Source organism: Anolis sagrei, chromosome 9 (assembly GCF_037176765.1).
Source record: "Anolis sagrei isolate rAnoSag1 chromosome 9, rAnoSag1.mat, whole genome shotgun sequence".
In the NCBI taxonomy this organism is placed as follows: Eukaryota; Metazoa; Chordata; class Lepidosauria; order Squamata; family Dactyloidae; genus Anolis; species Anolis sagrei.
This window is the reverse complement of record NC_090029.1, coordinates 12,627,603-12,654,970: the sequence shown is the minus strand read 5'-3', so window position 1 is coordinate 12,654,970 and position 27,368 is coordinate 12,627,603. Positions and strand designations below refer to the sequence as shown.

General features: G+C 43.1%; 1 protein-coding gene across 6 annotated transcripts in view; it reads right to left on the bottom strand.

Moving 5' to 3' along the window:
• Positions 1 to 27,368, bottom strand: part of HERC1 (HECT and RLD domain containing E3 ubiquitin protein ligase family member 1) — a 161,053-nt gene that overhangs the window by 116,392 nt on the left and 17,293 nt on the right. For all 6 annotated transcript variants that reach the window (XM_060755676.2, XM_060755679.2, XM_060755681.2 and 3 more), the window contains exons 2-9: positions 18,648 to 19,606; positions 16,369 to 16,464; positions 13,877 to 14,074; positions 11,373 to 11,684; positions 10,124 to 10,220; positions 7,546 to 7,689; positions 3,514 to 3,641; positions 1,858 to 2,002 (exon numbers count right to left, since the gene is read on the bottom strand). In XM_060755676.2, coding sequence (XP_060611659.2) covers positions 1,858 to 2,002; positions 3,514 to 3,641; positions 7,546 to 7,689; positions 10,124 to 10,220; positions 11,373 to 11,684; positions 13,877 to 14,074; positions 16,369 to 16,464; positions 18,648 to 19,580 — 2,053 coding nt within the window. In that variant the 5' untranslated portion in view covers positions 19,581 to 19,606. The remainder of the gene's footprint in view (positions 1 to 1,857; positions 2,003 to 3,513; positions 3,642 to 7,545; positions 7,690 to 10,123; positions 10,221 to 11,372; positions 11,685 to 13,876; positions 14,075 to 16,368; positions 16,465 to 18,647; positions 19,607 to 27,368) is intronic.

Genomic DNA, 27,368 nt, shown 5'->3' with positions numbered 1-27,368 from the left:
CTCCATGTATCATCATCATCATCATCATTATCACTATAATTATTGCAACAAAATGAATGCTGAACTCTCCCAGAAATGAAGCTCTGGCCTTGTGGATAGTACAGGCATAGGCCAACCAGCCCTCTTCCAGGTGTTTTGGACTTCAACTCCCACAGTTCCTAACAGTCAGCATTGTTATATCATCTTACTGATATTATTTTATTATATTCCAATATTATTCTATTATTATTATTTTATCATATTATTGTATTATATTATTGTTGTTGTTGTTTTATTATATTACGTTATTGTTTTAATATTATATTATATTATATTACAATCATTTTATCATCATTATTATTATTTGAAAAACAAGAAGATGAGTCCACAGCAAACAAAATCACTCTGCTGGTTGCTCCCCTTGATGGACTGTCACCTTGTGGTGAGGGGGCTTGCGTGTTCCAATGAACCTGTGGGCTCAACAACTGCAGTCGTACAGGATGACTTTTTCCAAACTCAGCACTGCCGAGTTTGGAAAAAGTCAGCAATGCCATCAGCCAACAAAAAAATAACAAAGCCAGCGGACCTGATGGGATCCCTGTTGGAATCTTTATAGAGGAAGGACCTCAGCTGACACAACTCCACCAGCTCATAGAAAAAGTGTGGGCGACCAAGAAAATCACAGAAGTTTTCAAGGATGCCACCATCGTCACCCTCTTCAAAAAAGGGGAAAAAACAGACTCATACAGTGCGACCTTCAGGGGAGACACCCTGTTTTTTCTTGTTTGAGGCGTAAATGCCAGACAAATCAGGCAAGACTGGGACAGATGTCCTTCCCTCAGCCAGAGTAGGCACAAAGAGTGGCCGCAGAATAACTGGCTGAGCACAAGGCACAGTGTTTAAAAGCAGAAGTAGCTGTCATAGCAATCAAGGCACCTATAATCAAGCAGAGAAGGAGTCTATACTCAATCAACAAATCCAGAAACAGTCTGAGTCAGGTAAGGAGAAAGACGAAACAACGATAGGCAGTCCGGTCAGTAATTAGGGCAGTTCAAATAAACAAGTCACAATAGAAGGTTCTTTAGCGGCTGACAGAGTCGCGAATCAAAAGAACTGGAGCAGTAGACCCTCCCACATATACTCTCAAGGGGAGAGTGGGAGGAGCTACCACCAAAAATGTTTCTAATCTAATCTAGAAGGTTCCGAAGCTGTCTGCTCAGGCGCAGAAATTACCATATGTTCGATTCACAGTTGACATGATGGAGAAGCCCTGGCCCTTGAGGTCAGCTGTGACCAGCAGTGCTGTAGAATTTGAAGAAGCACAAATGGAGGGCAAAAGAGAGAAATGTGCCAAGAGGAAGGACTGCCTTCCATCTGGAAACCGATGCCCTCACTGCAGGAAACCATGCATGTCAAGAATAGGGCCCCACAGTCACCTACATACCTTCCGCCAGTACACCAAACTTGGAAGATAATCTTATTCAGTCAACAAATGATCGCCTAAGTAAGTAAGTCAGTCAGTCAGTCAGTAAGTAAGTAAAAGTAAGCTGGTTGCTGTATTGGATCACACATCAGACACTTCATTATTATTACTATTATTATTATTAGGAATTGTGGAGTTGAAGTACAAAACACCTGGAGGGAGGACCACAGTTAGCGCAGGCCTGTTTTAGAATAATAATATATTATTTCTTACCCACCTCTCCTTTGTGGTTTGAGGTGGTTACAGAATAATTAAAACACATAAACATTGTTAAAATACGTATTAAAATACACAAAACCTAGGTTAAACAAAGGAAGCATGTTTAAAATTCATGTTTTAAAACTGCCAAAGAAATAGGTCTTTGGGTGACTTTTAAATTTTATGACATCTCTTACCGTGCGAAAGCGCCAAGCAGTGGCTGTCCCCGATGGAGATGTCCACAATCCGAGTAGCGGCCAGCTCCTCGATCAGTTTGGGCCGGAGGGCGGTCGCTTCGGAAGAGCCGCACCCCAAGCAGGCCCCACAGCCCCAGGCGTAGACCTAGGCCCAAACGCACAGCGTGAGGAACTGTTTACACTGCATTAACCAAATGCTTAAAACAAGCAATGATCCCAGAGTCAACTGAATCTCCTCATATTCCTTTCTTTCCCTCCATGATGGCATGCACTGCTACTAGCGCTCTGGAAACCTTACTTTTGAAGGACTAAAACACTGGCTGAAAGATTCTGAGAGGTGCGACCCAAAAAAGGAACCCTTCCAATTAAGAACACACGTTTGCTCTTTAGAAAATGGAGAGGAAAGACTAGATGACCATAGATAGTTAACATAGTGTCGTTGGGAAATTGTTTTCATACTTTGCCTTGTTGGCTAGTTGGATCTGTTACAGCACTGCAACATAATTAATTTTAATGTAATTGCAATTGAACCTTGGGGGGGTGGGCTTAGAAATTAATTGTGTTAATTACGTTAAATATAATTTTAAATTTATTTTTTGTTTATATGTTATTATTTGGTTTTATATGTAGGTTTAATTTGGTATATGTGGATTTATTTGGGTATTTGTCAGTTTATATTGGGTTTTGGGTGTTTCAGTACTGGATTTGCATTTTGTATTTGTATTAATTTTTTTTGTATCAGGCCTTGAATGTTTGCCTTTTTGTTGTTGGAATCAACCCTGAGTCCCCTTGGGGAGATAGGGCGGAATACAAATAAAGTTGTTGTGATTTATCATTTGAACCACTGCCTCCTCCTGAGAAAAATGTATAATATCACAAAGGACTACCACCTCACCCGCCTCATAGGAAACCTGCTACAAAACAGGAGCTTTTTTGTTGAGTTCCAGGGCCAGAGAAGCAGATGGCGGAAACAGAAGAACAGCCTGCGACAGGGAAGCGTGCTTGCTCCATCCATGTTCAACATTTATACAAATGACCAGCCACTGCTAGAAGAGACAGAGAGCTTCATCTATGCTGATGATCATGCCATTACTGCTCAAGCAGGGAGCTTTGAGATGGTTGAACAGAAGCTCTCCGAAGCTCTAGGTGCCCTTACTGTCTACTACAGGGAAAACCAGCTGATCCCTAACCCATCTAAAACACAGACATGTGCTTTTCATCTCAAGAACAGACAAGCATCCCGAGCTCTGAGAATCACCTGGGAATGACTCTTGTCTGCTGGAGCTAGGTGTGGATGCTTCAACTCATCACCTTGATTAGCATTTGATTGCTTGGCAGTGCCTGGAGCAAACTTTTGTTGAGAGGTGATTAGATGTCCTTGTTTGTTTCCTCTCTGTTGTTGTGCTGTTGTAATTTTAGAGTTTTTTTAATTTTAGAGTTTAGAGTTTTGTCTCACCCTGGTCATTCCACAGATATATAAACCCCTTTTCCTAGTTCCAACAGACCTCACTACCTCTGAGGATGCTTGCCATAGATGCAGGCGAAACGTCAGGAGAGAATGCCTCTAGACCGTGGCCATATAGCACGAAAAAACCTACAACAATCCAACTGAGTCAATGTTTGTATGCTGATTTTCCCAAGGTGCTTCATGCTCACCTGCCCTGTTGAGGTCAGCGCCAGCGACGACTGGCTCCCAGCACAAACCTTCCTGATGAACATTCCCTGCAGCGCCTCTATCACTTTAGGTTTGTAGACTCTGTTGGTGTCGCCATGGCCGAGTTTGCCTATTGGGATACACAGCACCCATGACATCATCATCATCATCATCATCATCATCATCATCATCCATAATCTATATAAATAAAAATGTAATGTTTGTTTGTGGGATTAGCCTAACTCAAAAACCCCTGGACGAATTGGCACCAAATTTGGACACAAGACACCTAACAACCCAATGTATGTCCTTCACTAAAAAAATTGATTTTGTCATTTGGGAGTTGTAGTTGCTGGGATTTATAGTTCACCTACAATCAAAGAACATTCTGAACCCTACCGACAAAAGAATTGGACCAAACTTGGCACACAGTTCTCCCATGACCAACAGAAAATACTGGAACGGTTTGGTGGGCAGTGTCCTTTGGTTTTGGAGTTGTAGTTCACCTACATCCAGAGAGCACTGTGGACTCAAACAATGATGGATCTGGACCAAACTCTACACTGATATTCAATATGCCCAAATGTGAACACTGGTGAAGTTTGGGGAAAATAGAATCTTGACATCTGGGAGTTGTAGTTGCTGGGATTTATAGTTCACCTACAATCACAGAGCATTCTGAACCCCACCAATGATAGAATTGGGCCAAACCTCCCACACAGAAGCCTCATGTGGGCCACAGCAACGTGTGGCAGGGGACGGCTAGTAATAATAAGAAACAACTTTATTTATACCCTGCTTCCCCATGGAGCCTCAAGGCAGCTTACATTATATTGCATTGGTTTTCTTCTGAGCCACTTTGAGCCCCTTTTTAAAGATAAAAATAGATACGACATATATAAAAGAGAGATAAAAAAATATATCTATATCTACCTACCAGAGGAGATGAGACAGGGCAAAATAAAATTAAACGAAGTAAAGATTCCAAAAAACCATACCCAGAAAGGCAAGCCGTCAGGCCAAAGAATAAATAAATATAAACAGAGGTAGATGACAATGCGGAGAAGAAGATTGGGAAGTCAACTCTTAGTGACTACCTCTGAGGATGCTTGCCATAGATGCAGGCGAAATGTCAGGAGAAAAATTGCCTCCAGAACATGGCCATATAGCCCGGAAAAACCTACAACAACCCATAATAATCTTTATTTATACCCCGCTACCATCTCCCCAAGGGACTCGGTGCAGCTTACATGAGGCTGACCTCACAATATATCCGCAAAACCAACAACAGTATTATTTATTTATTTATTTAGAACTTTTATATACCGGTCTTCTCAACCTCCGCAGAGGGACTCAGGCCAGTTTACAACAAAGGATTCATAAACAATAGTTTAAAATATCACATCACATAATGCACTAATACATAAAAAACATTAAAATACAATCATATAATTACATAAGGCCAAGTCATCAGAATGAAATCACAATTCATCACCATCTGTCCGTGTGGTCAAGAGTTATTGACTCACTCATCGAATGCTAAATTCCAGAGCCAAGTTTTCACTAGCTTTCTAAAAGTCAGGAGAGAAGGGGCAGTTCTAATCTCCAGTGGGAGAGCGTTCCAGAGCCAAGGGGCCACCACCGAGAAGGCCCTGTCCCTTGTCCCCACCAGACGCGATTGTGAGGGTGGTGGGACCGAGAGCAGGGCCCCTCCAGAAGATCTTAATAACCTTGATGGTTCATAGGGGAGAATCCGTTCGAACAGGTAATACAAATAACTCATAATAAAAAATAATCAGTAAACATTAACAATAACACGACGACGTTTAAAAACCTATGACCTTCCCCTCCCTACTTTCCTTCCCCCACATACGCCTGATCTTTCCCAGAAATACCCCTTATATTTTTATTTACACTTTGAAAAACCTTAATAAAAATTATTAAAAAATAAGAGTTCTTAAAAAAAAGAAATATGTCTATATCTAATCTATAACTATTTATATCTATATCTATAAAAATAAAAATGTAATGTTCATTTGTGGGATTAACATAACTCAAAAACCACTGAGCAAATTGACACCAAATTTGGACACAATACACCTATCAGACCAATGACTGACCATCACTCATAAAAACACTGAAAAACACAGCAGAAGAGACTTAAAAAGCAAAAAAAAACCCCCAAAAATACATCATAATGCAAGTGCAAAACCACATATACACACAAACACACATATATACATAAATATATACACACACATATACACAGACTAGGCCACAGCAACGCATGGCAGGGGATGGCTAGTGAATGTGAATGTACGTATGTGTGTATGTGGCAGATTTCTGATTGGCTGCCACTTTCACAGGCCACTGCGATCTGAATGGGTGACGGATCAGGACCAAACTTGGCACACATATCCCCCTTTACATCCTGGTGAGGTTTGTGGGAGTACAGACAACTTACTTACTTACTTAGGTGATCCCTCGTTGGACGAGTAAGATGGTCTTCCATTATGGATTTCCTTGTGGGTCCGTATGTGGCTGTGGAGCCCTATTCTTGCTCTGCATCTTCTTCCGCAGTGAGGGCATTGGTTTCCAGGTGGAAGGTGGTCCCGGTCGGGGTTGGCTTGACGCGCCTTCCTCCTGGCACGTTTCACTCTTTCACCCTCCACTCGTGCCTCCTCAAATTCTGCAGCACTGCTGGTCACAGCTGTCCCCCAGCTGGAGCACTCAAGGGCCAGGACTTCCCAGTTCTCAGTGTCTATGCCAGAGTTTTTAAGGTTGGCTTTGAGTCCATCTTTAAATCTCTTTTCCTGTCCACCAACGTTTCGTTTTCCGTTCTTAAGTTCGGGGTAGAGCAACTGCTTTGGGAGACGGTGGTCAGGCATCCGGACAACGTGGCCGGCCCAGCGGAGTTGATGTTGGAGGACCATTGCTTCAATGCTGGTGGTCTTTGCTTCTTCCAGCACACTGACGTTTGTCCGCTTGTCTTCCCAGGAGATTTGCAGGATTTTCCGGAGGCAGCGCTGATGGAAACGTTCCAGGAGCTGCATGTGACATCTGTAGACAGTCCACGTCTCACAGGCATACTTACAGACAAACAACTTACAGACAAACGATGATGGGATTTGTAGTACTTTAACATCCTTTGGATCCCACAGACCACTGTGCCTCCCAATAAAGACTGATAAAGACCAAACTTGGCACACAGAGTCTTCATGACCCACTCTACATCCTACTGCAGTTTGGAAAAGGGTGGACCATGGATGATTGGACTTGAAGTACCTCCACTCACATCCCAAGACCGCTGCCGCCCTCATCCAATGACAGATCAAGACCAAACTTGGCACTCATAACCCCCATGACCCCTTTTACATCCTGGTGAGGTTTGGGGGAGGACGGAAAGTGGATGATGGGATTTGCAGTACTTTCCAATCTTTCGGTTCCCACAGACCACTGCAGCCCCCCCAAAAAGAACAATAGAGACTAAACATGGCACACACAGTCCCCATGACCCACTCTACATCCTACTGCGGTTTGGAGGAGGTTGGGCAATGGATGATGGGACTTGAAGTACGCCCATTCACTTCCCAAGACCACTACGATCATCATCCAATGACTCATTCAGAACAAACTTGGCACACAGAGCCCCCATGACCCAGTCTACATCTTGGTGCAGTTTTGAGGAGGGTGGACCACGGATGATGGGATTTGAAGTATCTTCAGTCATTTCCCGAGACCACTGCGACCCTCTTCCAATGACGGATCAAGATCAAAGTTGGAACACAGAACCCCCATGACCCACTCTACATCCTACTGCAGTTTGGAGGAGGGCAGACCACGGATGATGGGACTTGAAGTACCTTCACTCACTTACCATTGACAATCCTGCAAACAGGACTCTCTTTGTTCATCCAATGCCAATGAAATGAAAGAGGATGCCAATGAGAAGGTAATGGTTGGCACACAAAGCGTCAGAGAATATTCTGCAGAGTCACAGCAAGCGAGAGAAGGAAATTCTGAAAATACATTACCATTGTCTCCTCCTCCAAAGGACCAAACGGTGCGCCCATCTTTGGATAAAGCGATGCTGTGGGAGCTGCCGCAAGAGACCTCGCCCACGTTGCTAATGTCCTTGACCAGAGTGGGAATGTTGCGGCTGTTGCTGTCACCGTGACCTTTGGAAAGAAATATACAGATATATACATATAGTAATTTGGATAACTTTCTCTACACCTGTTTCATTTTATTTTGCAATGCAGCATTATTTAAGCCTAAAGGAAATGTATGATTACATTATGTCACACTATAATGTTTGTTCCTGGGTTATACATGCCATATCCTAATTGGTTCTGTCCTAAAACATGGGAAAGGAGATTAAACTGCCAAAGCTTTTCTTTTTGTGGGAGGGGCATCATCTTGCAGCACATTGTGATAATAGTTTTCCAGTGAGTATTTCATCAAGTCTCAATTCAACCTGGTTTGTGGCACAAAAACAAAGTTTCTGGAGCATAACAACAAGTTCCATAGTAAGAACCGCACAATTAAACAGGAAGAACACTTTCAAACCAGAAACAGAATATTGTTCACATTTTGATACACTTATTTGTTACGCTTATTACTATTTATTTTTTATGTGTATCTTGTTTTATCTCTCTGAAAGAAGAGAACTCAAAGCGTCTCACGATAAACATATTGTCAATGCTTTTGTATATAGTTAAACCAAAACAGTGGCCAGTATTTATTATGTATTTTCTAGATCAGGGCATGGAATCATGTGGCATTCAAGGGGAATTATAGGAACTCGTTCATAAAAATAGTTCCTTCTATGTGCATGTATTAAAATCAGTTTTTAAAAGAAAGTTTCCCAGTAAATCTACACAAGTTACAATCCAGCCGTCTATCTACATTGACCTTATCTATATAAATAAAAATGTAATGTTCGTTTGTGGGATTAACAGAACTCAAAAACCACTGGACGAATTGACACCAAATTTGTGCACAAGATACCTAACAACCCAATGTATGTCCTTCACTCAAAAAAATTGATTTTGTCATTTGGGAGTTGTAGTTGCTGGGATTTATAGTTCATCTACAATCAAAGAGCATTCTGAACCCCACCAATGATGGAATTGAACCAAACATGGCACACAGTTCTCCCATGACCAACAGAAAATACTGGAAGGGTTTGGTGGGCAGTGTCCTTTGGTTTTGGAGTTGTCGTTCACCTACATCCAGAGATCATTGTGAACTCAAACAATGATGGATCTGGGCCAAACTCTACACGAATACTCAATATGCCCAAATGTGAACACTGGTAGAGTTTGAGGAAGATAGAATCTTGACATTCAGGAGTTGTAGTTGCTGGGATCTGTAGTTCACCTACAATCACAGAGCATTCTGAATCCCACCAACGATAGAATTGGGCTAAACCTCCCACACAGAACCCCCATGTGGGCCACAGCAACGCGTGGCAGGGAACGGCTAGTGTAATAATAATAATAATAATAATAATAATAATAATAACAACAACACTTTATTTATACCCCACTACCATCTCCCCAAGGGACTTGGGACATGAGGCCGAGCCCAAAATACAACAATACAAGCAATTTAAAACAACAAAACAATAAAACAATAACATAAGCATTATCAATTGGACAACACACTTTAAAATCTATGGGTAGGCCAAATGTAATTAAAATTAAAAATTAATGCTGGACATTGGTGAAAAAGTGATGGGGCGGTTTGTGGAAACATACAAGCAGACCTAAAACAATATAAAGTGCATTGTACATTGTAAGCCTGAGAGCAAATCCACATTTCGTAAGTCTGGCAGGGAGAGGTAAAAACACAAATATCTGATAAATACATCATCCAGTCTGAAGGCACCGAGGGTCAACTGAGCATTACTATTTCCATAGAAGGGCCCCTGGAGGCACAGCGGGATAAACCGCTGAGCTACCGAACTTTCTGACCGAAAGGTTGGTGGTTCAAATCTGGGGAGCAAAGTGAGCTCCTGATGTTACGCCAGCTTCTGTCAACCTAGCAGTTTGAAAACATGCAAATGTGAGTAGATCAATAGGTACCGCTTCTGAGGGAAGATAAGGGCACTCCATACAGTCATGCCAGTGGCCACATGACCTTGGAGGCGCCTACAGACAACGTCGGCTCTTCAGCTTAGAAATGGAGGTGAGCACCAGAGTCCCAGAGTCGGACTTGATTAGACTTAACGTCAAAGGAAAGCCTTTACCTTTTTATTTCCATAGAAGGAAGATTGAATTATGGAGGAAGGGTAAACAAGCCAAGCCTAGCACAAAGACATGGCTGCATTCAAATATTGCTTTTTCCCTTCAAATGTTGTTTTTTTCCCTTTTTCCCTTCTGATTCCTCCCACCAAACAGGGTCAAAGACACATTGGGATAGGATTTCCCATAGAAAGTGGGCAGAAGGGCCTCTTGGCTTGCTGATCCACAGTTTCCAGGAGAGCCATGGATGGCAACGCCTGGAAGGCTGTGCATTTCCCATCTCTTACAATGTAAATGGTAACAATGATATTGCAAAGGACATTGGGGAGGAAGGGGGCTGTGCGCTGGGCACCATTTCCATTACCTAGCCGCCCAAAATCTCCTTCTCCCCAGGTGTATAATTCGCCATCTTCGGTCACGGCAGCGCTGTGTCGGTATCCAGCTGAAACGCACACCACAACCTGCACGACAAGCAAGAGAGAGGGAAACAGTGGAGGTCTGGCTGTAAAGATCCAAACCCAGTACAGGTGCCCATGGTGAGATGCTCCACCCTCCCATTAAGCAATGCAATGAACAGGGCACATCATGGGCTTATCACAAGAACCAGTCTATGGGCTGGCAATGGGCAGAGAGTAAATGAAGGAAGCTGGAAGTCAGTTATTTCACCCTCTGGGTTTTCAGCCATACATATCAGGCCTGAGCCAATCTTGGCCCTCCAGGTATTTTGGACTTCAACTTCCACAATTCATAACAGGCGGTAGGCCTGTTGTTGTGCCAACTCCACTGGCTGCCAGTCCAAAAGTGCTGGTTTTGACCTATAAAGCTCTATATGGTTCTGGCCCAGCTTACCTGTCCAAACGCATCCACCCCCACGTCCCATCTCGTACTCTAAGATCATCTGGGGAGGCCCTGCTCTCGCTCCCGTCAATTGCGTAAATGTGTCTGGCGGGGACAAGAGACAGGGCCTTCTCACCGGCGGCCCCTCGCCTATGGAACACACTCCCAAATGAGGTAAGATCTGCTCCCTTCCTCCTGCCTTTCAGAAAGAAATTAAAATCATGGCTTTGGGACCAGGCCTTCGGACAGTAGATGTTTGTAGAGTTTAAAGGACATGGACTAGAACGGCGAGACTGGCGAGACAGTTTTTATTATTTATTGTTTTAATGATTGCTTATGTACTGCCTAATTATGATTTATGTTTAATTGTGGTTTTATTATTGTGGTTGTTACGTATTGGCATTGCGTCAGTGTCCAATGTATGGCATTGAAGTTTTGCCAGTTATGTGTAAACTCACACACAGAAAACTCACAGAAACCCAATAATAATAATAAATACAATACTATTATTATTATTATTATCATTATTATTCCACCCCTGAAGGTAAAGAACAAGGCCTAAGGAAGGGAGGACAAAATGTCACACCCTTGTCCATTACTTCCTTGGAAAAACTGGTCATTCTCCAATGGAACAGAGAAGAGAGCCAACACGTGCAGTAAAGAGAGCAATGAAGCATAGATACAAAAGAACTCTGGGCACGCGAAGCCTTCCAAGCAACAAGATGGAGAGAAGACAGAAGGAAACGCCTGCCAGCATGGGGGTGAAGCAAGCCTACCTTTCCTTGCAAGGGGCCCTGGATGAGTTTGGGGTACTTCTGTGTGGAGCTGTTCCCATGGCCCAGCTTCCCATAGTCGCCGTCTCCCCAGCTGAAGACCTCCCCTTCGGTGGTGAAGGCCAGCGTGTGGCCATCCGAGCCTTTGGATGACGACACCTTCTTGATCGACCGGTGAGGCTCAAAGGTCAGCTTCTTCAGAGTGGATTGATTGTTGGAATCGCCGAGCCCTAACCGCCCGTAGCTGCCTTTGCCACAGGCCCGGACAGAGCCATCTGTGGATATGACAAAGGTGCAGTATTGTCCGGCTTCAATCTGCGGAGGGAGAGGAAAGTCAAGGAACATTCAAAATTTACCAGGAGTCAGAGCAGGCCTGGGCAAACTTTGGCCCTCCCTCCCTCCTTCCAGGTGTTTTGGACTCTGACTCCCACAATTCCTAATAGGAAGTTGGCCCATGGCTGGTCTCATCCCAGCAGAGCAACTGAGCTTAGGCAATTCAGGAGCAGAGTCGAGCCTTAAAAGCTACAAGACATTTTTTTTTATTCAAAGAACTACAAAGAAAGGTAACAGGGCCTAATTATCCAACTAGATAGCTAACTCACTACTCACTACTAGATAGCTAACTCACTACTGGGTGGATTTGGGCGGGGGGGGGGGGGGAGATATGAGTTTTAAAGGCCATTTTAATGTATTTGCTGTATTTTAAGTTCTGTTTTTACCACACTATTATTTAATTAATTGTTAATTGTTAATTGGGCCAGAGTGAAGAGAGGGGAGGCCAGGGGACAGCACCATCTTGTCTCCTGCATTTGCCCTCCGTTGGGGACCCCTCCCCACAGCACCAACTGCCGCTCTGGGCCAGAGTGAAGAAAGAGGGGCCAGGGGACAGTTCTACCTTGTCTCCTGTGCTATTCTAATAATATGTTATAATATAATATATTGTATATACATATAATATTTATAATATTGTAATGTAATGCAATATAATACTAGTAATTGTTTTTAATTGCATAATGATTTTGTATTCTGTATATCTAAACTGTTGTAAACCGCTCTGAGTCGCCTAAGGGCTGAGAAGAGCAGTATACAAATAAAGTAAATAAAATAAATAAATAAATGTGTATTGTTCTTTTTTAACGGATTAGTGTGTACAGATGTCAGCCACCTTGAGTCCCTATGGGAAGAAAGGCGGGATATAAATAAAGATGGAAAAGCCTTGGTTTGGACAAAAGATCAATCCACATGTTACAGAAAGAAGGCAGCACTTCTCGGAACTGTGGGCATTCTACAAAAATATCTTTACTCTCCTAGGCCCCTGGGAAGAGCCCGATGTTCAGAGATGAACCTCAGACACTTGGACCTAATGTGCTTATGTGCTGTGATGTTTGTTGTTGTTGTTCATTCGTTCAGTCTCCGACTCTTCGTGACCTCATGGACCAGCCCACACCAGAGCTCCCTGTCGGCCATCACCACCCCCAGCTCCTTCAAGGTCAGTCCAGTACAGTAACAGCTGTGATGTTATGTACATGTAAATAATAATAATCATCATCATCATCATCATCATCTTACAGCAGACATCCATTCTCTCTTCATGCTCACAGAGAGGCTTACCCTGTGCTCAGAGAAAGAGAAGTGTCCCTGTGAAGTGACAGTCCAACAAGCACATGATAGGAGGAGAGATCATATAGAGCAGGGGTCCTCAAACTAAGGCCCGGGGGCCGGATACGCCCCTCCAAGGTCATTTATCCGGCCCTCGCTCAGGGTCAACCCAACTCTGAAATGACTTGAAAGCACAGAACAACAACAATGCTATCTCATCAGCTAAAAGCAGGCCCACACTTCCCACTGAAATACTAATAAGTTTATATTTGTTAAAATTGTTCTTCATTTTAATTATTGTATTGTTTTTAAGTGTTTTTTGCACTACCAGTAAGATATGTGCAGTGTGCATAAGAATTAATTCATGTTTTTAAAAATTATAATCTGGCCCTCCCAACAGTTTGAGGAACTGTGACTCGGCCGTTTGTTTAAAAAGTTTGAGGACCCCTGATATAGAGGTTTAGAGTTCGGTTATCATCTGTATGCTGATGATGCCCAACTCTACTACTCCGCCTCTTCTTTAATGGAATTCCTTTTCAAGAAAGCATTTAATTAAGCCAAAGAAGTTGTAGGGAAGCTCTGGGTTTTTATTTTGTTTTAATGTTTTAATGATTTTAACTGTGTTTCCTGTTTCAAATATTTATGATTTTAGGGGTTGTTTTAACTTTTGTACTGTATGTTTGTTTGTTTTTGTTCTATTATAGGTGCTCAGAAATAAAAAACAACAATTAAAAATGGAAATGTGTGTGTATATATGTCTGTATGTATGTATATATATATATACACACACACACACACACTCACACACACATACATACATACATAACATGCTCTTTGACCCTCAATTAGAGAAGCACTTCAGAGTGATCTCGTTGCTCACACATCCCTGTTTGCAAGGTGCCACTCACTGTCTGCGCATCGGAAAAGCTGGGGGCCAACTTGGGCTGGAGGATCTTCTCCTGGGTGCCTTCCACCAGTTGGTGACTGCTGTTGCTGCCCCAAACGTAGACCTCGCATGTCTCCGAGATAACGGGAGCGTCGCTGCCGGTCTGGATGCTGTCAGGGCTGGCGCACGTGCGGGAGTAGTCAGAGGCCATGCGGCAGACCTGCCGGGAGAAGGGAGAAGGGCATGCAGCGCAGGAGAGAGAGTTGCGGGCACCCATCAAGCAGGTGCCTTCTATGAAGAACACCATTTAATGTTCCCTCATAGGTGCAGAACCCAAGCTAAACCCAAGGGACCACGTTTCACATATTAATAGTAGTAGTAGTAGTAGTAGTAGTAGTAATAGTAGTAATAATAATAATAATAATAAATGTTTCCTCATAGGTGTAGAACCCAAGCTAAACTCAAGGGACCACCTTCACATTTTAATAGTAGTATTAAAATACTAATAAATTTTCCTCATAGGTGCAGAACCCAAGCTAAAACCAAGGGACCACCTTCACATTTTAATAATAGTAGTAGTAATAGACTCTGGCACAAGCCAGTAAGGGTGATCCCAGTGGTGATCAGCACACTGGGTGCAGCGCCTAAAGACCTTGGCCTGCACTTAAACACAATCGGCACTGACAAATTTACCATCTGCCAGCTGCAAAAGGCCACCTTACTGAGATCTGCACTCATTATTCACCGATACATCACACAGTCCTAGACACTTGGGAAGTGTCCGACGTAGGATCCAATACAACAGCCAGCAGACTGATCTTGTCTGTTGTGGACACATCTTGTTGTGTTTAAATAATAAATGTTCCATCATTAGTGCAGAACCCAAGCTAAACTTGAGGGACCACCTTCACATTTTGACTATTATTATTATTATTATTATTATTATTAATTTTCCATTATGTATGCAAAACTTAAGCTAAACCTGAGGGACCAACTTCATATTTTAATAATAATAATAATAATAATAATAATAATAATAAATCACACAGTCCTAGACGCTTGGGAAGTGTTCGACTTGTGATTTTGTGATACGAAATCCAGCATATAGATCTCGTTTGCTGTGACCTACTGTGCTTTTGTGTCAACAACAACAACAACAATAAATGCTCCATCATAGGTGCAGAATCCAAGCTAAACCTGAGGGACCACTTTCACATTTTAATAACAAAAACAATAATCATCAGCATAATCATAATTATGTACAATTGTATATGCAAAACCAAGCTAAACCTGAGGGACCACCTTCACAACTTTGACTTGAATAAATACGGTATTATGAAATACCGTATTTACTCAAGTCGAATGCACCACTGAATCTCATGTGCACCTCCATTGTCAAAACCCCGAAACCAAAATAAGTATTTGCTGCCAACTGTAATACACAAAAAAGTACCGCATTAGAATTCCTTCTTTAAAAACAATTGTGTTGGAATACCAAAGCTTCCAGCAATGGAAAAGAAAACCTTGGGGTGCATTCTCTGCTGAAGAATGAATCCACTTTAGTTGCTTTTGCTCAATGCTATGGGGTCATGGGAGTTGTAGTTTCATAAGAGCTTCAGCCTCCTCCGCCAAAGAAAGCAGATGCCTCGCTAAACTATAAACCCCGGATCATATAGCATCGCTCCATGGCCATTAAATCAAATAGGAGCTCCCAGTGCAGCTCCTGAAACAGCTTCCCCTTTTGCTTTGACTCATAGAATCATAGAATCAAAGAGTTGGAAGAGACCTCATGGGCCATCCAGTCCAACCCCCTGCCAAGAAGCAGGAATATTGCATTCAAATCACCCCTGACAGATGGCCATCCAGCCTCTGTTTAAAAGCTACCAAAGAAGGAGCCTCCACCACACTCCGGGGCAGAGAGTTCCACTGCTGAACGGCTCTCACAGTCAGGAAGTTCTTCCTCATGTTCAGATGAAATCTCCTTTCTTGTAGTTTGAAGCCATTGTTCCACGTCCTAGTCTCCAGGGAAGCAGAAAACAAGCTTGCTCCCTCCTCCCTGTAGCTTCTTCTCATTCGGCACTAAGATGACTATATTACATTAATTTAATGTGCCCCCTCATTTTGGGAAGGTCATTTAGTCAAAAAAAAGGTGAGCATTAGTTTTGAGTAAATAGGATAATAATAATAATAATAATAATAATAATAATAATATTGTATTTATTGCCTTTCTCTTTCAGCTTGAGGCAGAGCACAACATACACAAATACATGATTTCTATGCACACACTTACCTATCTAGTCTTTTAAAAATATCCTATTGTTTTCTTACACAGGCTTGGAAAGGGGCATAGCAGAAATTCAAATGAACCCAAGAAAACAGCAGAATCAAAACACAGGAGGTAGAATGAGTGGGCACTTCTTGAGGGTTCCTACATCCACACTTCCAAAGTAAAGGGAAGGAATGGGAAGAATATAAATTGACCAGTCCTTCCATTTTAGGCTGAGTCAGACATACCTCCTCAAAGAGGCACAAGGCCGCCTCGTAAAGTGAGCATAAGCCATCAGAGGTTCGTGTTGGTTCCTTCCACTGGCTTCGATCAGCAGACGATCCCTATAAGGCAAAATGCCATCAGGGGAGTAACCATTGCAGAGACTTGAAACACATCACAACGTTATTAATATCAGCAAACTTAGTCTGGTTTCTTTCAGACAAGGACATCAGAAAGGCCCAGACATGGCTCCGTATGCAGGCTCACATGGAAGGCAATCCCCTCGCCTTCCATGTGAGCCACAACTGGTAGACCAAAGCCTCCTGTCCCCCCTTCCCCCCAAGAAAAAAAAATGCAACAAAACAGGGTTTTGGCATGAACTATTGATTTCCACCCCTTGAGAGGACACCCTGCTTTTCCCCATTTTTATCCTGAAGCCAACCACAGGCTTGAATGAACAAGTTTAATGTAAAGGAGGAGGAGTAGGGGAGGAGGAGGAGTAAACATTTATACTTTTACTTCTCTGTTGGCTGGGAAGAAAACACTGCACCAGGTTGTGGCGCAGCTGGCTGAGTGTCAGCTGCATTAAGATCACTCTGACCAAAAGGTCATGAGTTCGATGCCAGCCCGGGTTGGAGTGGGCTTCCAACCAATTGTGTAGCCTGTTGTCGACCTTTGCAACCCAAAAGACAGTTGCATCTGTCAAGTAGGAAAATTAGGTACCACCTGTGTGTGGGGAGGCTAAATTAACTAATTTATGAGGCCATAAAAAGACTCCAGCAAAAGCATGCGGGGAATGCGGAAGTACTTCATCAGTGTCACAGATGGACGATGAAAGCGACAGCTCCTCTGGCGGCCAGAAAAAGTTAAATAGCCTCTGTGTATGTCTGTATATGTTGTATGTCAAATTGGCATTGAATGTTTGCCATATATGTGTACACTGTAATCCGCCCTGAGTCCCCTGCGGGGTAAGAAGGGCGGAATAGAAATACTGCAAATAAATAAATAAATAAATAAAAAGGATGCATTATTGAAGCTCACTATTTTTCTGGCTATTATTTTTATGTACCATAAACATAATGGAAGAACTGCACATGGCTACAAGACTGACACTTGACACTGATGAGTCAGCATTGTGTTCGAGATGGTTTTTAAACAACCGATCTTAAAAGTAGATGTAACTGTTTTCAGTGTTGGTGTAAATTTATAGTTATTTTATGTTCTGCCATGGAATGCTTGCCGTATATATGTTGTGCTCCGGCCTGAGTCCCCTTCAGGGTGAAAAGGGCGAAATATAAAGGTTTCAAATAAATAAATACATAAATTGATCTCTTCTGTCCAAACAGGATGAGAGAAATCGGTGCACAACCATTCCAAGAAGACATTTACAAGCAACCAAATCTTTTCACGTACTTTCATCAACATTATTTGACAGCTATTAAGCATAATATGCAAGGAGGTGGATGTAATGCACATTCCAACAAGCTTTGCAAAAGGAACTTTGCTGCCTCAAAGATGGAAGAAGCAAACACTTGTCTGCATCTTACTATCGATTGAATTAGCAAACCGTGAGGCTCACTGTACTTTCAATGGTGTTGTTTGTTGTTGATTCTTAGCATTTTATTATTATTATTATTATGTACATTAAAAATGTACACATTATAACATAACTATTGGTATATAAAGCCACTCATTGCCAGGAGTAACTGTACCCCTTCTAATAACAGTAGAACATGTGTATCCTATTTGAAAGAAAACTTCTCGAGCCTATCCTATCAAAGCTCTTAACAAGCAATGTATATTTATAAATGTAAATTCACATCAAGTATACAAAGGTGACTTAATTGTCTAATGTTAATCATAATCCTGCTCTTTTTTCTGAATCGCTCAATGAACCAGTCTTTAAAGATTCTACTTATAAATTCTGAAAAAGGCTTCTCATTACTTTGAAAACACTGAATTATTTATTGTTGTGGAATCCAACTCCCACAATTCCTAACTGCCTACAGTTTCCTAAGACTTATTGTGGGAGCTGAAATCCAAAACACCTGGAGGGAGGGCCGCAGTTGGCCCAGGCCTGGTATAAAAGGTGAAGAATGACCTAGAAATTGTATACTACGTACTTTCAATGTTAACCATGAAACTTTGGTTCTCCAGATGTGTTGGACTTCAACTCCCACAATCCCTAACAGTCACTGTTAGGAATTGTGGGAGTTGAAATCCAACACGTCTGGAGGGAGGGCTGCAGTTGACCCATGCCTGCATTAAGACCATTGTTGTGCAGGCTCACACGGGGTGCACTTACCAATGACCGGCGCATCTGCATGAGTATGTTCATGAAGCAGTCGAAGCCAACCATGCCCTCCTGGGCAGGCAGGGTCCTGCTCTTCTCCATGGCGTTGACCACAGCCGATGCACCCAGTGCCATCTCGATCCACTCCAGGAGGTAGCGCAAGGAGCCGCGCTGGGCAGCCAGGCCCAGCAACAGCTCGGAGGCCAGGCGTCGTCCCAGCGTGTCCGCCCCAGAGTTGGGGACGGTCACTCCTTTCAGGAAGGCAGTGACCTGAGAAAGGCAGTCCAGCCCCATGGCCGGGATCTTGCTCTCGTTGGCTAGGGAGAGCGGGGGCAGGGAGCTGACCACCTCAATGGCCGTGCGGATGACATCGTTGCAAAGGCTCAGCCCTGTCCCAGCCGAGGCCGGCATCATCCAGCTCTGCCTCAGCAATGCAAACAGGAGGCTGAGTCCCGTCCGCACCCCCATCTCGATCAGGGCATCTGTGCTCGACCGCGGCCGCTCACTGACTGAGTGGACATCCACTGACCCCATGCTGCTCTCAGGGGAGTGCTGTTGCTGTTTGACCTTGCCCTTGTCATGGTACTTGTTGGAAAGGGCATAGAAGACACGCTGCAGGACCAGGAGGCGCTTGCAGAGGGCGCCGGCGAAGGGCGAGTCGGAGCACACCATCTTGGCCAGGGCCAGCTGGCTGCTGAGGAGGGCATCTAGGTAGTGGTCCTGCTCGTCGCTGGACAGGGACTCACGCTCAAAGTCAGGCAGTTGGGGCCCCTTGAGGCAGAGCACCTGTTGGGGCAAGGGCACCACCTCCTTGTTGCCCACTAGCTTGGTGTAGAGAACCGCCACCCCCTCCCGCGTGGCAATGGACTCGATGTCCTCCGTGATCCACGAGCTGTTCAGGTGCTCCAGCCATTTTAGCTTCACCGGGGGAACCATGGCAGTCATGTCTGCCTATGGATTTGCCATCAGGTCTGGAAAGTGGGAGGAAGCAGGTTAATAACAATTATTTACATTACAAGAAGCAATCTGGTTGTATCAGAAAATATAACTTCAATACTGGAAATTTCTTGCGTAATTCTTCTTGTGTTCTCAGCTTAAAAACTCCCTGGTTTCAATACATACAGATTAATGACCACTTTACTAAAGACAACAAAGTAGGATTTGAAGAAAACAATTCAACATGGCTAAAGATCTTTGAAAGTAAAAAAGAAAACAATTACAAAAATTTATAAACAACTACTGGAGTGGAGCACCGAAAAAGATCTGATTAAAAACTGCATGATCAAATGGGCAAAGGATATAGGAAGAGCAATACCGCTAGAGGACTGGGAAATAATGTGGAATAGAAGAATCAACTATACCTATGCGTACGATCTTAAAGAGAATTGGATTAAAATGTTTTACCAATGGTATATGACTCCACATAAAATAGCAAAATTCAATAAAAATGTGAATGATAGGTGTTGGAAGTGTGGGAATTGCAGAGGGTCCTTTGCACATATGTGGTGGTCCTGTGAAATAGCTAGATCTTATTGGATGGAGATTTCAGAAATTTGCCAAAAAGTACTAAAAAAGAAAATCCTATTCAAACCAGAAAATTCTCTCCTAGGGATGATAGATATACAGTGGAATATTAACGAAGACAGGATCTACTCCTATATGATTACGGCGGCAAGAATAGTCTACGCTAAGTTTTGGAAACAGGAAACTAGGCCACAGATAGAAAATTATGGACATAATGTGTATGGACAAACTGACATATTTACTGGCAGAGACTCACAATAAACATATGAAGAAGACAGATTGGACACCCTTAAACACCTGGCTGAAAGAAAATAAGGTACTCCTATATGGGTTCGTATAGAACAGAAATAACAACGAGAATAAAACTCATCTAGACAGACCCACTACCAAGGAAATGAAGAGACTAGAGAAATATCTACTGTAAATGCTTATATGGTGAGAGACGGAAGAACACCCGCCCTAAAGTGTTTTCCCTACCCCTGTCTTCCCTCGTCCCCCTCTTTTTTCCCACACCCCAATGCTTTTCCCTCCCTTTCTAAGCTGTTTTTATTGTCAATGAAAAAATCATGAATAAAAATTATTATTAAAAAAAAGAAAATGTAACTTGATCACGCATGGGCCAACTTTGGCCCTCCCTCCAGGTGTTTTGGACTTGAAGTCCAAACCACCAGGAGAGCAGAAGTTTGCCTGAATTAGACATATAACCTTTTATTTCAATGGCATTGCCTTACATTTGTGCTTCCCAATTTGCTATGTCATCAGCTCAGGATTTCCCTGAGGCTGATGTAAGTCAAACCTGTACTGAACTGGGTTTTTAAAGCTGCAAACCTATCTATGTCCCTAACCTCTTGGGTCGTATTTCTGAGTAGAAAGGCACAAGACAGCAGAGTCAGGTTCTCAAGCCAGAAATCTCAAAACAGCTACCCAGAATTAGGTTCCAAAGAAGTGGTTTTTTTTCTGGAAGAAGAAGATTTTTTTTCTGGAGGAAACCAAGGCTTAAGACAGTGGTTCTCAAACTTCCTAATGCCGCGACCCCTTGATACAGTTCCCCATGTTGTGGTGACCCCCAACCATAAAATTATTTTCGTTGCTACTTCATAACTGTAATTTTGCTACTGTTATGAATCGTAATGTAAATATCTGATATGCAGGACCAAATTTGGAACAAACATCTGATACGTCCAAATTTGAATATTTGTGGGGTTGGGGGCGGGATTGATTTTGTCATTTGGGAGTTATAGTTGTTGGGATTTATAGTTAACCTGCAATCAAAGAGCATTCTGAACTCCACCAATGATGGAATTGAACCGAACTTGGCACCCAGAACTCCCATGACCAACAGAAAATACTGGAAGGGTTTGGTGAGCACGGGCCTTGAGTTTTGGAGTTGTAGTTCACTTACATCCAGACAGCACTGTGGACTCAAACAATGATAGATCTGAACCAAACTTGGCACGAATAATACTCAATATGCCCAAATGTGAACACTGGTGGAGTTTGGGGAAAATAGACCTTGACGTTTGGGAGTTGTAGTTGCTGGGATTTATAGTTCACCTACAATCAAAGATCATTCTGCACTCCACCCTTGATAGAATTGGGTCAAACTTCCCACACAGAAACTCCATGACCAACAGAAAGTACTGTGTTTTCTGATGGTCTTTGACGACCCCTCTGACACCCCCTCACGACCCACCCAGGGGTCCCGACCCCCAGGTTGAGAAACACTGGCTTAAGAGATAAATGATAGTCTGGTGGGAAAGGGGAAGGAGAGGAGAGGCATGCATTCTGCTGACAGACAACTCTCGTTTTGAAAAGATTAACAAAACTATTGGAAAGGTGTAATATCAAATGAATAGGACTCAAACCTGCACAAATTAAGAAGGAAGACTGCAAAGTTCTTATTTGTTTTATGGTAAGAAAACAAGAAATAAGAATTCTCAATCTGCATTTTATCATTTTCTTGCCATAAAACAAAGCTTGAAATAAAAACACAAAATGTATGCAAGCGCAGGGCAGCCCGTGCAAAATATACATCCCGCACAGAGAAACAAGTGGTTCCTTTGTCAATTAGCAATCTCAAAGGGGCAACAACAACCAGCCTACACCGCCAGAGCACTTTATTTTTTATTTTTTACTAGCTGTCCACTGCCATGTGTTGCTGTGGCCCGCTCTGGTGGTCATGGGGGTTCTGTGTGGGAGGTTTGGTCCAATTCTATCGCTGGTGGGGTTCAGAATGCTCTGTGATTGTAGGTGAACTACAAATCCCAGCAATTACAACTCCCAAATGTCAAGATTCTATTTTCCCCAAACATCATAAGTGTTCACATTTGGGCATATTTAGTATTCATGTAGAGTATGGTCCAGATCCATCATTGTTTGTGTCTACAGTGATCTCTGGACGTAGATGAACTACAACTCCAAAACCAAAGGACACTGCCCACCAAACCCTTCCAGTATTTTCTGTTGGTCATGGGAGAACTCTGTGCTATGTTTGGTTCAATTCCATCATTGGTGGGGTTCAGAATGCTCTTTGATTGTAGGTAAACTATAAATCACAGCAACTACAACTCCCAAATGACAAAATCAATTTTTTGAGTGAAGGACATACATTGGGCTGTTAGGTGTCTTGTGTCCAAATCTGGTGCCAATTCGTCCAGTGGTTTTTGAGTTCTCTAAATCCCACAAACTAACATTACATTTTTATTTATATAGATTCCGAACATTTATATCCCACCCTTCTCACCCCCAAAGTGGGACTCAGAGCACCTTACAACCAGCAATAATTTCTGTGCCTGTTTCCCGTGTGCCCTGCATGCAAACCGCTGTCATGCCAAGCTTACTGCAGGATGAGCCACTGCCACATATACATTGCTATAGCAACGCTGCAGTAAGGGATAGGCAGCCCAGTTCTCAAAAAGCTCAACCAGGATGAGACTCATTACCTCATTTCTGTCATGAGAGAGGACAGAGAGGTGAGAATCCTGCCCAATATTACGGGAAAAACTAGGCCTGGCAGATTTATTGGCTTTCATCTCCCCTCCATGACTTGCAGAAGATATGATGAATCAGCGTGCTTATTCTTTGGTCTGTTTTTCATAACACCTTATGTGCATTTCTAGGATGCAATTCTTACAAAGTCTCCTGACACCACAAACAAATGTTGTTGCCATTTTACCAGAGATGCAATGAGCTTCCACCAGCCAGGAAATGGCCATCAAACCTTGATGTCAAGGAAAATATGGGAAGCTGTGGGGAAACCAGGAGGAGACGGAAAGGAAAGCCTTTGTTTCTCCACCATTAAAAGGAGCCTGGTGGGAGGCGCAGCCCTGTTTTGCTATCAGACGGAAACACAGGACTCAAGGCCCTGCTTGTATCATTCCATAGGCATCTGTTGGCTCACCATGTGTGTACTAAGCAGCAATAGGGACACACTGAAGCCATGAATGGTTTTAAACCGTACGCAATCACCTTTCTCCTTTCATTCCTAGTCATATGGGTTGGGGAGGCCCTGAAACCTGGTTTTCCCCAGCTCCACTCACAAACTCAGTGCTGCAGACACAATAATAATAATAATAATAATAATAATAGTAATAATAATAAACCTTTATTTATACCCCGCTACCATCTCCCGCAGGACTCGGTGCGGCTTACAAGAGGCCGAGCCCAAATATATCAATAAAACACAACAACAGCAATACAACAATAAATAACTCATAACAAGGCAAAACAATAACAATAACGTATTGTCGAAGGCTTTCATGGCCGGAATCACTCAGTTCTTGTGGGTTTTTTCGGGCTATATGGCCATGTTCTAGAGGAGGAGAGAAGGAGAAATGCCTCTAGAACATGGCCATATAGCCCGAAAAAACCCACAAGAACTGAATGACAATAACATCGCGATGCATTTAAAACCTGTGGCAGGGCCAAATGTAATGATTAAAATTTTTAAATGCTGGGCATTTTAATAGGAAATAGGATGGTTATTTAGGGATAGGTGGGCGTGCAGACAATTCTAAATCTCTCATAAAGTGCATTTGGGACCTATTGCTTGGGATTCCTTATTGTGGGAAGGCACACTGGAACATCCACGTTATCAAGCTCCTTATAAAGACTACCAACGTTGGGGCATGCCTGATGTCCCTGGGGAGGGAGTTCCAGAGTTGTGGGGCCACCACCGAGAAGGCCCTGTCCCTCGTCCCCACCAATCGCGCTTGCAATGCAGGTGGGATCGTGAGCAGGGCCTCTCCAGATGAACAAAGAGATCGTGTGGGTTCGTATATGGAAATGCGGTCACGCAGGTAGATGGGTCCCAAACCGTTGAGGAACCCATCTACAACCCAGCACAATGCAATACCTTCCAATTATGCCATGGCCAACAGTGGAAAAAAGAGCAAAATAGCACATAGAGAGGAGGGGATTGTACATATGTGAAGCTCACAACACTGTACTGAGACAGCAAGATCAATGGGATCTTTCAGCCCTCCCATGTGATCAATATGATGCTCCACCACATCAGAAGTATGAAAGCGAGGGCATCCACATCTCTGTATTTAACTCCTTTCCGCCTATTCCTTATCATATCGCAAGCCGTTAGTATAGAATGCAAATCACCTTCAGGACCTTGGCAGAAAGGCGGCATACAAATATAGTAAATAAAAACATATATTGTGCACCTGAGCATGATTTATCATTTCGGAGAGGGCCATTAAGAAGGATTTTTTGCTTAGCAGAGCACTCAGAAAAATAAGGGCAAAGGGGTGAAAAAAAATCAATATTGAAAGTTGGAAACAGTCCATCCTGATAAGTAAAGAAAGAAAAAAATAAAGCCAAAGAGCACAAGAAGTAGATTGCATTTAAAACATATAAATAAAAAACAGAGCATGCTAATATTAGTACACATTCTTGTCTCCATATTTCAATTTGATAGGCACTCCAGTGTTTCAGGTACTGGGTCGCTTCTCTTACTTATATTAATATTTTACTGACACAAAAATGCAGTATGTCACAGCAAGCGAGATATATGCGCTGGATGTCGTATCACAAAATCACAAGTCGAACACTTCCCAAGTGTCCAGGACTGTGTGATGTATTTTTGAGTTATGTGCACAGATATTATTATTATTATTATTAGGCCTGGAAGAACAAAAATGCAACATGATGAGATCACACTGAGATGTTCACATCCATGCTGATGACATCGTACACACTTGTCAGATCTTATTGTTAAGGGGAAAGCAGGGAGAAGGAGAGAGTGACAATTCTCAGTGGCAGCCACATATGACGAAAGCTACCCACTGAATCCCTAAATATACCTGCCATGCCATTAGCTGACACTCACACCCCCATCCCCATTCCTCTTTCTTTCGCTCTTTCTGCCATCTCTCCAAGTGTCAACATTTAAGACTCAGAAAACAAGAATCTGTCTGTTTGGCTTGCACTGCCCCATAGAAGAACACAGCGGCTGGAATGAACAAGAATCCCTGTGACCTTTCGCTTCAATGCAGTTTCCAAGCGATTGCAACTGCATGCTCAACTCAGAGCCACTGCTTTCTGCATTCAGCACAAACCAAGAAACCCCCATTTCCACTTCAACAGATCACAACATGTATCTGAAGGAAAGAAAGAAGGATGTGCTGCATCCCTTTCCGAACATAGAACACTTTCTTTGGAAGAGTTTGCATTGTGCTGACAAAAAAAGGTCTTCATTTCACAGTGTCTTCATTTCACCACACTAAAACAGTGGATGTGGCTCTTAATGAGACATGCCGCATCATCACGGGGTGTCTGCGCCCTACACCACTGGAGAAATTACACTGCTTAGCCGGTATTGCACCACCTGACATCCGCCGGGAAGTAACAGTCAATAGTGAAAGGACCAAGGCAGAGACATCTCCAGCTCATCCCCTGTTTGGGTATTAGCCAGCAAGTCAACAACTTAAATCTAGAAATAATTTTCTAAGATCTACAGAGACACTCGCTGGAACACCTCAGCAAGCGAGAGTCCAAAAGTGGCAGGCTCAAACCCAGAACCTCAACCAATGGCTGATACCAAATGAGAGACTCCCCCCTGGGCACACAGAGGACTGGGCGACTTGGAAGGCACTGAACAGACTGCGCTCTGGCACCACGAGATGCAGAGCCAAACTTCAGAAATGGGGCTACAAAGTGGAATCCTCGACATGTGAGTGCGGAGAGGAGCAAACCACTGACCACCTGTGCAATGCAACCTGAGCCCTGCCACATGCACAATGGAGGACCTTCTTGCAGCAACACCAGAAGCACCCCAAGTGGCCAGATACTGGTCAAAGGACATTTAATCAACTACCAAACTCACAAATTTTGTATTTTGTCTGTTTGTTTGCTTTGTTCTGTTAGAAATGTAATATAATCTGACTGGTTGTCCTGACACGACAAATAAATTTCACAGGGTGAACGTGCACTGCCTTTAAATCTACCATGCTCCGCTGCATGAGGCGTGCAACTGAAAACATGCTCCTACCACAGAAAGGCTTTGAAGAGAGCGTGAAGAGAAGCCCAGGCAAGCGGTCCTTTTGGGGAGCATTTTGATGGTGCAGGCAAGGATGTAGCTGAACATATTCCAGAAAACAATGCTAAGCAACAGCACCCAGCAATAAGAACAAAATTACAGTTTTAACACAATAGAGCACTTGCACAGCCAAAGCATGTGGTGGTCACTCGGCACTGGAAGTTTCTCATTGACAACATCAGATTTTCCTATTTCCGGGTTGTGTGTCTCTCGATTTTAGGTTATTAAACCCTGCACAAATAGCAAACCAAATGAAAAAACCTACAGCAAGTGTTTACAAGCATGAGCAAGGTCTCACCAAATACAAAGTTCTACCACTCTGCAAACATACATAGCTTTTAGGGCATTTTACTCCACAAAAAATGCTGGACTTTAGTACCTTATCACCTGCAAACACTCGTCTAAGACCCAGATGGGTGCTGATATGCTGTCAAAAAAAGTCTGCTGATTCTCCAGTCAGTCAGAAAAATGTGCCAGAAATATCTTCTGGGAACACCACATGCTTTGAGGAGTGCAATGGAAGCCCACACTCCACTCAGCTGCCATTGTGCATGTGCTCCATGTCACAGGCATGTATGTCCTGGCCCACATACCCCTACTAAAACCTACCCACCACCCCAAAAAGGGTCATCATTGCTCTATCGATTGTCTAAGGTTATCTG